We start from the raw sequence: 12,991 nt of genomic DNA, 5'->3' as shown, positions 1-12,991 counted from the left end.
AATCATTAATTAGTAAATTCATTACTAACGTCTCTTCACTATATATACAAATGTCAAAAAAGTGTGTGAAAGATTTATTTATTTTTAATTAAATAATACAATAAACTAAATAATACAATAAATTTGAAGCAGAAGTTCTTGTTAACTGTTGACGTTATATAGATCAATATATTAATTGTGATAATTTTTGTTAAATAACTAAACGTAAACTAAACTAAATAAATAACTAAAAGTTGGAAATATTGTGCAAAATTCAATAATCTGCATTTTGCGCTGCAAGAGCAACTGTTTAACACATTGTAATGTCCTACAACAACAATGTGTACTTATAAATTACTATTAAATTAATATATCGATTACTTATTGATTAAATAGGTTATTTGCACATGTCCGGAAGTTCATGCAACTTGCTTTAAAGCTTATATGCCACTTACACCTAGTTACAACTATTGTTCCCTCCCCCAGGCTCCTGATTCCTGCATGGGATGATGCATGCAACAACCATCAAATGTGAAACTCCAAAAACAGTGTCACTTATCATCATCGAATGAGGAAATTGAAGCTAACAATGCTCAAGATGGAATTAGAAATCGCCGCAACGGCAGAAATGTTAACAATGAGACACCAAATGCTTGTGTGTCCTGTCGATGTGGCCCCATGTGGTGCGATGAGTGCATGGCTCGATGGTTTGCTCATCGACAGGACCCCCAGCAAAGCAGTACGTGGCTACTGCAGAAATGCACTTGCCCGGTTTGCAGGGCTGTATTTTGCATTAAAGATGTCAGTTATGTTGTTACCAGCGAATAAAATTGTTATTTATGATATTACTTGTTTTATAAAAAATAATTAAATGGAAATATTCTCATTTTATAAAATTTATAAATAAATTATATTAATACAAAACCAATGGCGTTTTACTTCCAGCAAGGTTGCATTATCTCACAATGGGGAATAGAAAGATTGTTATTTGTATAAAAATATTGCAGATGTTATGAAAATGTTGTAAAATGCATGAAAGTATTTTTTTATTGTCTCAAAATGTTCTAGGTTGTCTGAAAGTGTTGCAGATTGTGTTAAAATGTTGTAGAAGATATGAAAATGTTTTAGGTTGCTTGAAAGCATTGCTGTTTGTCTGAAGATGCTCTAATTGTCTGAAACTGTTGTAAATTGTATGAAAATGTCGACAGTTGTATGGATATGTTGTAATTTGTTTGAGAATGATGTAGATTGTCTAAAAATGTTTTAAATTTTATGAAAATATCGAGAATTATCTGAAATTGTTGCAAATTGTATGAAAATGTCAACACTTGCCTGAAAATGTTGTAAATTATATTAACAGGTTTTGAATTTTGTGAAAATGTTGTCAGTTGTCTGAAGATCTTGTCAGTTGTCTATTAATATTTTTCTATATATGTATATATATACGAATTATCGAAAAAGCCTATTGTTGATATATTTTTCTTAATGTTTACACCCACACATCCATACACATGCACACGCATATATATATATATATATATATATATATATATATATATATATACTAGGATGGTCCTTAAAATGGTCATTTTCGAATTTCCTTGCTCCCAGGGGCTCAAATGGTTCCAAATAGATAAAAAACAATTCTCTGAAAGTTTTAGCTCTTAATATTAACGTTTAGATAGAGCGCAATTCAATCAAAGTTTTGTATGGAAATAGCATGGAAAAAGTTTCAAAAATTTTAAAAATGTTTTTTAGATGTAATTTAGTGAACAAATGAATGAATAAAACTCATTCATTTGTCGCTAAGTTACACCTAAAACATTTTTTTTTTAATTTTCAAATTTTTTTCCATGCTCTTTTCATACAAACTTTGAATGAATTGCGCTCTATCTAAACGTTAATATTAAGAGCTAAAACTTTCAGAGAATTGTTTTATATCTATTTGGAACCATTTGAGCCCCTGGGAGCAAGGAAATTCGAAAATGACCATTTTAAGGACCACCCTAATATATACGAATAATTCAAATTATATAAATTACCTCATCACAAATATCTCAAAGAACGTCTTGTGAATTTGAACCAGGGCTTGGCGTTGAGCTAACACTGCTTAGAGTCTCCTGATTATCCTGTTCGAGAACACTTGATAGATGTGTCTTTGTATGCTGTCCGCTGCCATCATGACTATGGTGCTTTTTAATAGATTGTCCCGAAGAGTCCTTTTTGCTATGCTTGTGTTTATGTTTATGTTTGTGTTTCTTTTTATCCTTTTTCTTCTTTTTCATCTACAGTGGTAATAAAAATATTAGCAAATCGAGAAGATGGTTTCAAAATGTCGTAGATGGTCTAATAATATTATAAATTGTCTCAAAATGGCATAATTTGTTTAAATATGTTGCATATTGTTGTAGTATGTCTAAAAATATTGCAGATTGCCTGAAAATGTTGTAATTTGTTTGAAAATGTTGTAGATACTGTTCAAATGTTGTAAATACTATCAAAATGTTATAATATACACAAACAAGTTGCCTAAAAATGTTGCAAATTTACTGAAAATGTAAATTGTTTAAAAATGTTGTAGAATATATTCAAATGTTGTGAAATGCATAAAAAGTTTGCAAATTGTCTAAAATTATTGAAATTGTTTGAAAATTATGTTAGTTGTTTGAAAATGTTAAGATCCTATGAATTTTATGAACTCTTTGGAATTTCTCTTAATAGATGTGAAATTTAATCACAAAACAGCATTTACAATAATATTAAATGTTCTGTTTATATAAACATGTGACTCACCTTTGAAATGCTTGCATCAGCACCAGATTGAGATTCCTGCTTCACAAATGAACTGCTCAAGTCAAATGGTTTTCGATCAATAGGCAGTGCTACATTTTGCCTCATGAATTCAATATTTTTATCAATTTCTAATTCACTCTAATAAACAAAAAATATATATAAAAAAACATGATCAAATAAATGTATAAAGGTTATTATCAAAATCTATTGTACCTTAACTTTAACCTCGTGCATATCAGAATAATCAACAATCTGTCTTCCAAGTTGGTCATCCATGTCCAAACATTCCCTCTTAACAGGCTTTATATCGATTTCATCTCCTTCACTTTTAATGTTATGCAGACCAGGAACATCTTGTGATTCTGGATGAGGTCTCTTCAGATGCCCACTGGACATTGATATGTCCATGTCATGAGATGACATCAAGGGCGACGGATTGTAACTGGGTTTGGTTATTGTTGAAGTAGCCATGGAGGTGGTGAAATGGTGCTTTGACTAAAAAATAGAGAAAATTAGTATTATTATGTAATTTTTAGGAAGGCAGCAAGGCTAGCGGTTTCTGAAGCAAATGATTAGATTTTAGGAAAGGTAGGGTTCAGTGCTTTCAATATCTATAGGTTTTCAAAAAATACAAATAATAAAAAAATCAAATTATTCTAAACTTAGAAAGTTTAGTTTTCATAAAGCTTTTAAAACTTTAAAGATTTTAAAACTTTTAAATTACTATATATGAAGTTCCAGCAATTTGCTTTAAGAGATAATGCTTATTTTATTTTACCTCTCCTCCAAAATGTGGACTTCTAGGCCTAGGATTTGATACTCGTTGAGGTTTAACCAAGTTAGACATTTCATTGCTTTGAAGACATTGAGGTCTTCTAGATCCATACAATGCAAAATATAAATCTACCAGATCACAACGTAGTCTTGTATCATGCGACAACATGCCACTAAAAATATAAATAAACATTAACCATTGCAGAGTTATGTATTATATACAAATCTAATCTTACTTGATATTATTCCAAATTCTCTCCACCAAATCCTTCGTATCCAACCTATGCCTGTGTCCTTTTTCAAAAGGCGGTTTATCAATTAGCATTCTAACGAGAGCATGTCTGACCCCGGGGTCTCTATCTGTCTCTACTACATCTAAAAGTTTGTTCAAGTCATCTCGCCTGCCATCAACTCGAACAAAATCCACCAGGCATTCTAGAGCTGCCAATCGAACATCTGAGGAAAGGCAAAATGTAAAAATGTGTTTTATAATAAATCAATCATTGACAATTTGGAACTACCTATATACTGTCCATATTCTGCATATGCCTTAAATAATGTAGGCCTGCTTGGCAAATGCCCACATTTTTGTAATTTTCTGATAACTTTCAAGCAAGACACGGATACTGTGTTTTTATAACAAGGCAGAACCTTTTCTAAATTCAGCATTCTTGTGATTTCTTCCAAAACCAGTTTTGTGTCTGCAGATAGTGATTCTGCAGTTATGGGAGCACCCTAGGAATAAAAATAAACATTGATATAATATAAATGATTGAAATTTAGCTGATTGAAATTTAGCAGAATGAAATATAAAAACATATATTAATATGATAAATTACTGAATATTAAGTATATATATATATATATATATATATATATATATATATATCAAATCTCAGCAAGATCATATTATCGACATTCCGCCTAGTTAACAATTCTCACCAAGTTCGCATGAATAACATTTTGTTTAATCAGCTAAATTCATTACTTTGTCTTTTTCGTTGCATAGAATATTCGAGACAAATCCCCACTACGTTTCAAAGGACTTTAGTTTTAATAATTATGAAATAAATCAGTCTTAATCTGTCGGTCGCCGGGCAAACACTTCTCTTCTAATACCTCCGAGTTCCTTGTACTTAAAGTGTAATAAAGTGAAGTTTTTGAAATAGTCTTTTTATTTATCAATCTCAAGTATTTTCAGCAAGTGAGTTTTCAGGAAAGTCGGAAGGTCCAGAGCAACAACATCGATTTGCATATAGCGGCGCCAACAGCCCTTTCTGTTCATCAACGCGGTGTCCAACAATATATATATATATATATATATATATATATATATATTATATATATTGTAGAGTTTCGAGCAAGAATCCAAAAATAATACAAAATAAAAAACAAGAAAAGTTTTTAAAAAAACAATTTCTTTATTTAATTATTTGTTTATTGTCGACGTTTCGGAACTAGGTACGTTCCATCTTCAGGACATCTGTCAAGAAACATGATCTTGATGAGATTTTAGCAAACAATATGTTTAGGAAAAGAAAATAGATTTTAGCTGAAACGTATGGATTTGAAATAAATAAATTTTTAAAAAAACTCTCATACTATTTTTATTGATGTTATGCCCGAATATTAAACTCAAATTAAACATATATATATATATATATATATATATATATATATATATATATCAATTATACTAACCTGGTGCACCATAGAAACAACTGGTGTAACTGTGTTTCCCAAAGCATCAACCAATGCAGCTCTATAGTAACAATCTGAGTAATGATTTTTTGAGTTATCATTGTATTTGAATAGTTCTATTAAAAATCTTATTACTTCATGAGGGCAAATGCCATGAGCATTTCTGAGACCTGTGGAAATAAAAATTGACAGTGTTACTTATACTGGTGCCCCAAAACCCAACATCAACCCAAAACAGGGTGATAGTATTGACCTAACTTGTCATGAATAAATTAAAAGTATAAATGAAGAAAAGTAATACAATAATTGAAGAATGGTCACAATATATCATAATATATTTAATATTAAACAATAGCTCATAATTTTCAAATAACTTGAGATAATTTTTTTTTCTAAACTTTTCCAGGACAGTTAGTCAATACTATCACCCCATTATGGCTTGATGTTGAGTTCTGGGACACCCTATATACATTTATGTATTAAGTAATATTTTATCACAAATATTGTTTGAAAACAATTTTCTTTGAATGTCATTTACCTGCCATTGCAACAGGTATAGTTTTTTGTAGAAAATAGTGTTGAAAATCAGTAAAATTATTCTGCCGAATGATATGAGCAGCTGAAAAAGACCCAAACATTTTTCTGAAAATAGCCAACATGGCTGGAGGCCCTGCCCAAGTGGAAACCATTGCATTGGCCACCTAAAACCATGTAATACATTTAATTCCATCTAGCACTAATATATTTGTTCTCACCTTTGTCAGACAATGAGCAGCTTTGCATCGAACTTTATAAAATGCTTGCTCATTCTCAATAGTGACAGTCAAAGCCATTCGCGAGGCAGGAGTTGGGTAGCGTTCCAATGCATCAATCGCTTCCATCTGAGCAATGACATCACGCTCATGTCTCAACTGGTACTGCCATTGGTAATCTGGCTGGTCGATTTGAGTTGATCTAAGAAGAGTCATCTCAGGATCCAGGCGAATCCAGAGAACTGGAGAATCACTGTGAAAGAGAAAATATATCAATATGGATATAAAAGTAGAAAATATAACTTTACTTTACTTACTCCATAGCGCTCAAATCCATATCAACTTCTTCTCCTGTACACAAAGGAATCTTTTTCTTTTTATTTCTACGACTCTTGGAATGACAAGTGATGTCAGCTTTAACAACTGTATTTTCAATTTGTAAAGTATGTTTAAAAGTTCCATCAAGTTCTTGCAAAGTAACTAGCAATGGACCAACATATTTTCTAATACCCCTTTGACTAACTGCATCCTGTCTGATTTCCAACTCTACAGTATTTCTAAAAGAAATTAAATTGAGAAAATTCATTTACTTTTTAATTAATGCAGAAAACATATGGCAAGCTTTCTGATTATTACCTTTTTCTATTAAAAACTGATGTCAGCGAAAATCTGGCATGTCCACCAGTCCTGACCCACTGATCAACAAAAACAGCCATATCTTTGCCGGTAACAGTAAATAGCTTAGTTGTGAAGACATTTGTAGAAATTAGCATATGATGCCATAATCCACTGCCTAAAATATAAGAATATAAACAAAAAACATAATATGTAATAAGTTAATTAACTGAATTTTACCAATTTTTTGTGTAGAAGCATTCGTAGCCAAAGCTAATTGTTTGTTAAACACTTGCAGCAGTAATTCTTGACCAATCCGATGTTCTAACATTCTAATGACTAAATGAGCCTTTTTTCTCATTGCCTAAAAAATGCATTAACAAAATGCATCCAACTTTAATAAAATGCATGTGATCATATACCTGTATATACTTTGGTGACATAGTATGCAGACTTCTGGTAGGGAAATGGTGTACATTCTGCCCAATATTTTGAGCCACTGTAGCATGGTGACTGCCTCCTCGTCCTTGGGGCCCACCTGCATCTGTTACAGGAGATGTGCCAGAGGCAGCGGCAACAGGAAGCGGTGCAGGTGCTTGGCTGGGATCCAAAACTATACCACCATACTGTTCTTCATAAGCCACAACCTAAAAGCAAGAACAATGTAAAAAATTAAGTAATACGATCAAAGTAATACGACAATATAATCTGTTACTTACATCCAACAATTCCTGTCTAACCCACTCTCTGTAATCATTATTTCCAAAACATTTCTTCGAGTACAACCCACATAGATATTCAGCAATTCCTTTATTGAGCCAGGTGTCAGACCAGCTCTGCATTGTAATGAAGCAGCCAAAGAATTGTTCAGCTATTGCTTGAGACATTGCTTTCCTGGTTATATAAGTTTGATCAATTATAGCAATGGAATGAAGCAAATGAGTACTCAGAATGCTCATGGTAGTGTAGGCAGCTACATCTTGAACAGTCTAAAAAAAAAAAGGGGATTAATTTTACAATCTATAAATTAAATTAAATTCTAAAGAAACTTTACTCACCTCATCAACAAAAACTTGCTTATAACAAGGATATGGATATCTGGTAGCTAAAGTTTCCTCATAAAACTCAAAAGCTTCATGCATATATCGAACAGAGTTCTTCAATAATGGCATTAGTTGTGGTAGACAAAAGTGGGTCACTTCGTGCATATGGGGGTCCACATAAGTTTCAAAAGGTCTAGAATGAAAAAAAAGCACAAAGTTATTGATAAATCATACAATACTGATGCATCTAGTTCATACCCAACAGCTAAAGCAATATTAGGAGCACAAGCAGGAGTATTTAAAACATAATGGTAAGTCTTCCTCCTCATATCAGGCGTCATAGTAATTTCTACAAGATCACCACAAGAGACAGCTGTCATTGCTGCGTCAACAGTGAACTCAAGACTCCAAGTACAAGGCTCGGCATAAGAATCCACGCAAGGAAACCAGAGTCTTGATGAGTTTTCATGTGCATAGGTGTACATATGAGCTGCCCTCTAAAAAAACAATCATAAAAATACTGCCCGTTATATTGTGATTTTCTTTCACAAACCTCTTCCATGGTGCCTTCAGTTTCAGGCACAACAAAATGCAAGCCACCTTGAGGTTGCTCTAAAGAAAATTCTATTCCAACTCTTAAACCTCTACCTTCACCAATGAGATGGCTTGCTTCATGGGGCACATTGATAAATAATTCTCCTGCATTACAATCAGGATCTATATTTTGAGCAGCCGCTAAGTGACACTTGGAAAATACCTCCAAAGACCTCCTGGTAATAGAAAGGATATTTATCAACAATCCTACTAGTAGAAATTGATAATTATGGGTAAAAACATAGAACAACTTACGTCTTTGAATCATTTTTGCAGATATCCAAAAAGGGATCAAAATATTGAAAAGTAGCTCACAATCGCCTAATGTGACTCTATAAATTCTACATTGCTTAGCATTTAGTTTAATGCTTCTCAAATTGTCTTTCAAAGGTACTATTGTCAATTCCACGAAGCCCTATTATAAAAATGAGTACACAAATTTTTGTAGTTTGATAAAATAAAGTGAGAATTATTTGTATTTAATATTTACAATTATACTCTTCCTCTCGAAGCTAATACCAGTCAAACTTAATATTTGATGAGCTGTAAAATAAATATTTTTAATGAATTTATATATCTATACACCTGCAAATGAAAACTTGGTAGACTACTTATAATTTAAACAGTCTGGAATTATCCACTGAACGTTCTTTCCTCATTTTTGACTAAATTAAAACTTAAATATACAAATTTAATATTAAAAAAGAAATTTATTAAACATTATCATTGCAAAGTTTGCTTCTAGGTTACAAACGTCTTGTTGAATGTTGATATCTAAAGCCTTCCAGTGATGCCAATTCTGTCATGTCATAACCCTAGTCATAACAATGAAAATCGTTATGTATAAATGCTGCCAACACAAGAATAATATAACGATAATTTGTAAAAGAGGCAAATTTCAAACTAACAATCACAGTAAGAGACATTGAATAACATATTATTGCTAATAAAATCGATATATATCTAAAACTATATATAATATGAAATATAATACTAAAACTACTACATGTAAGTAGCATTTTGCCTTGAGGCAAGTTACATGAACTGATATCACTAAAAAATCTGTAATTAAATTAATTATAATGCACAACCAAGTGCTTGTACGTCCTAAAAGCTTACGATCAATATATATGTAAATGTGTACATCAATTTAAACAATACTAGAATAATCATAATATTAGAGCAGGTTTACAGAAATAATCGTTTATAAATATTTCACTGGCTTTCACATAGCACCCAAGTGTCTCTTCTCATATACTTTAAATTATTGAGCTTTATGCTTATTTAAAGTTTTTGATGCATGAAGAGATTTGCTACATGTTTCACATTGATAAGGAAATTCTCTAGAATTGATAAACTTGTGTGCATTTAAAGCATCAGATTGTGCTAATGATTTATTGCATATTCCACATTTCTGAAGAAAATTTCCAGAATGATTAGTCATATGTTTTTTTAAACATATACGGAACGAAATAGTTTGTTACATATTCCACAATTATAAGGAAGTTCTTCAGAATGAATAAGCATGTGTTTCTCTAATCGAATCAATCGTGTGAATGTCTTATCACATATTTTGCAGATATGTTGCTGTTTTCCAGTATGAGTGAACATATGTCGTTTCAAACCTTTTGGTGAACGAAAGTTTCTGTTACATATATTGCATTTGCAAGGAAGTTCTCCAGAATGAATTGGCTGTTCTCTGTTATGAGCAATATGTTGCTGTTCTCCAGTATGAGTGTACATATGTCGTTTCAAACCTTTTGATGAATGGAAGTCTCTGTTGCATATTTTGCACTTCAAAAGAAGTTCTCCGGCATGAATTGGCAGTTCTCTGTTATGAGCAATAATATGTCGATCTAAATGGTGTCTTAAAGCAAATGCATTATCACATATTGTGCATACGAAAGGGTTTATAGGAGCCTGCATTAATTCCTGTTTGATTTCTTCCTCTACAGTTATTTTAGAATTCATAAATCTTTCCAGACATGTTTCTCCATTCTCTGAACAAGATTCCGACTTAATATCCTCTTCATCTTGAGGATCTTCTGCTGAATATTCTAGTGGTTCAATTTTAACCGAGGTAGTTTTTTCTTCTGACATTATAAGATATTTTACCTGATTATAACAGAGAAAACGGTTGTGTACTAATTAATCATGTGTTTTAATCAATGATATTAAATTGAACTAATTTAAGGTGATACTTGCAGCATAAGGAATTTTTCCCGTCGTAAAATTTTAGAAAGAAATGTTTTGATATGGTTTTGATAATCATCTTCAAGCTTATAATCCCAACAGGAATATTTTTATAAATTACTTTTATTTTTATAAATTACTCTATATATTATATGTATAATGTCTATTTTAATATGACTATGCCCGCTCCATTGCACGAATTCGTACGGCGAATCTGTTCGCAAAGTGCGCAGACAGAAATTTTGCAAGCAAAAGCAAACCACGCGCATGTCAAAAACAGGATTTGCCGTGCGCGTTCGTGCAGTGGAGATGGGCCATAAGTCAATCTAAATCGATTTGTCGACACAAAAAATAGATTGTTAAATTTAAAGTTGAAAACCAACTGATTTGTTAATGCGTTGAAAGCATATTATTATCAAATGGTAATATTTTCAACCTTTACGAATGTAATATATAATCTAAATAATCAATATTTTAAATAAAATTATTCATTGCATTTTGTTTTATTTAATACTCAACTAGTTTAAGTTTGATTCACATCTATCTTTACTAATAATAACATGAAATAATAAATAATTAATAAAATATACTATATATTGTGTAAGCTACGATGGAAAACCTATATTCAAGAATTATCGCTTTTTGATAGGTAACGATGTTTGGGCTGAATGAATATACAAAACCGCCAGAGATCATAATTGCTTACAACTTTTTTTTTTCAAAAATACCACTAATGTTATATTTTGTTAGTTGCTATAAATATTCTATTATAACTATATAATATTACCATCATTTAATGATGAAGCTGTAGATTTACAGTTTTTCAATTTGAAATCTACAGTTTTCTACAGTTTTTTTCTGGCCTATCTACAGTTTTTCTCTATGGTGGACCTGGCAACACTGCTTGAATACTCTTCTTTTATCTATGGATTTTGCACTCTTAGCAAGTGTCAAATTTCCGTCAAATTCTTAGCTTCTCAAATAATAATGTAAAAGTTGAAATTTTTTATCACATTCAGAAAAATTATTGATAAAACTAGACTATTATTTAGTACAAAACTATTTTTTTGTGACAATATTTAAAAATGTCGGAGGAAACAATTACGTCTATGAATGATCAGGCAGTTAAAATTGAACCACCAGAATATTCACCAGAAGACATTAAACTCGAAATAGAGGTTGATTTTGATGATTCCGACGTTGTTGTTAAATCTGAATTGTGTGCTGAAGATGATGATACGTGTTTAGAAAGATTTATGAATTCCGAAGTGACAATTGAAGAAGAAGTCAAACAGGAGTTAGTTGAGACATCAACTTATGAATGTGACCTTTGCAATAGATCATTTGCAGAATCAAATCATTTAAAAGAGCATATGGCCGATCATATTCCTAACAAAATCAAAGAATGTCCTTTCAAATGCAAAATCTGTCATAAGACTTTCAGTCAATTAGGTAGTCTGAAAAGGCACATGCTTATTCACAGAGGTGAGCGACCCCACGAATGCAGTATATGCAATAAGACATTCACACTATTATGTAATCTGAAAAGTCACCTGCTTATTCACAGAGGTGAGCGACCCTATCGATGCAGTATATGCAATAAGACTTTCACACTATTATCCAATCTGAAAAGTCACATGCTGATACACATTGGAGCACGTCCTCATGAATGCAATGTATGCAAAAAGGCATTCATGCGAGCAGGTGATCTGAAGAAACACATGCTCATTCATAATGGAGTACGCCCCCATGCATGCAATATATGCAAAAAGAAATTTACACAATCAGGTCATCTGAAAAGTCACATGCTGATACACAGTGGAGTACGTCCCTATGAATGCAATATATGCAATAAGGCATTCACAGAAAGAGGTAGTCTGAAACGTCACATGATCGTTCACACTGGAGTTCGCCAAAAAAAACATTCACAGAAAGAGGTCATATGAAAAAACATATGCTGATCATAAATGAGAGCCTTCATATAAATGTGAAGTATGTAATAAGGAATTTACTTGAAGAGACACATGGCACTTCACAGTCAGAAGCGTGGTGAAGATCAATGAAACATAAGCATTATTTGTTCACTTAAATTCAAATATTGTGAATTTTTTTGCATGTAGTAATAAATGTATAAATTGTATGAAATATACAGTAAATACTACATTACTTTGGTTCCATTACATGGACTGTAGAATGAAAGTAAAAGTTTAGGTATTTGTTTATTTTCAATATAGCAATGTGTAGTTATTGTTTCACGATTTTATAAAAAATTTATTACCTTTTTATTGATATATAAAAATATATATGTCTTCTAACAAAGTTGGTAACATTATGTGGACTGTAAAATTAAAGTCGAAGTTTGAGTATTTGTTTTATTGAAGTAAAAACTTCTTAGGCGCGACTAGGGTGTAAATCTGTACAAATGCAACGGAAATAGCGTTACGCCCGAACTGCACGTCATTCGCTTTCGATGAAATCATTTCAATGCGGGTCGATTGTGGTTAGTCGTCGTGTATGTGAATAGAGATCTGTCGTTGTATGCGTATA

The 12,991-nt window shown here is 31.8% G+C and overlaps 2 protein-coding genes and 1 pseudogene across 2 annotated transcripts; 1 reads left to right on the top strand and 2 right to left on the bottom strand.

Moving 5' to 3' along the window:
• Positions 1 to 558: 558 nt before the first annotated feature.
• Positions 559 to 8,910, bottom strand: LOC113372396 (annotated as a pseudogene).
• Positions 8,911 to 9,515: 605 nt separating this feature from the next.
• On the bottom strand, positions 9,516 to 10,351 carry LOC113391227 (zinc finger protein 583-like). Its single transcript, XM_026627176.1, has 2 exons — positions 9,716 to 10,351; positions 9,516 to 9,665 (listed from the first exon to the last, which is right to left on the bottom strand). Exons 1-2 carry the CDS (start codon positions 10,349 to 10,351, stop codon positions 9,516 to 9,518), a joined length of 786 nt encoding a protein of 261 aa, XP_026482961.1.
• Positions 10,352 to 11,529: 1,178 nt separating this feature from the next.
• Positions 11,530 to 12,507, top strand: LOC113391226 (zinc finger and SCAN domain-containing protein 22-like). Its single transcript, XM_026627175.1, has 2 exons — positions 11,530 to 12,183; positions 12,463 to 12,507. The coding sequence occupies exons 1-2, from the start codon at positions 11,530 to 11,532 to the stop codon at positions 12,505 to 12,507; spliced, it is 699 nt and encodes a 232-aa protein (XP_026482960.1).
• Positions 12,508 to 12,991: the final 484 nt, after the last annotated feature.

This window comes from Ctenocephalides felis, unplaced genomic scaffold, assembly GCF_003426905.1.
Source record: "Ctenocephalides felis isolate EL2017-DRISC unplaced genomic scaffold, ASM342690v1 CF-g0.4_SCAFFOLD_00845, whole genome shotgun sequence".
NCBI classification, from domain to species: domain Eukaryota; kingdom Metazoa; phylum Arthropoda; class Insecta; order Siphonaptera; family Pulicidae; genus Ctenocephalides; species Ctenocephalides felis.
Note: the sequence above shows the minus strand (reverse complement) of the source record. Positions and strands in the feature narration are given on the sequence as shown.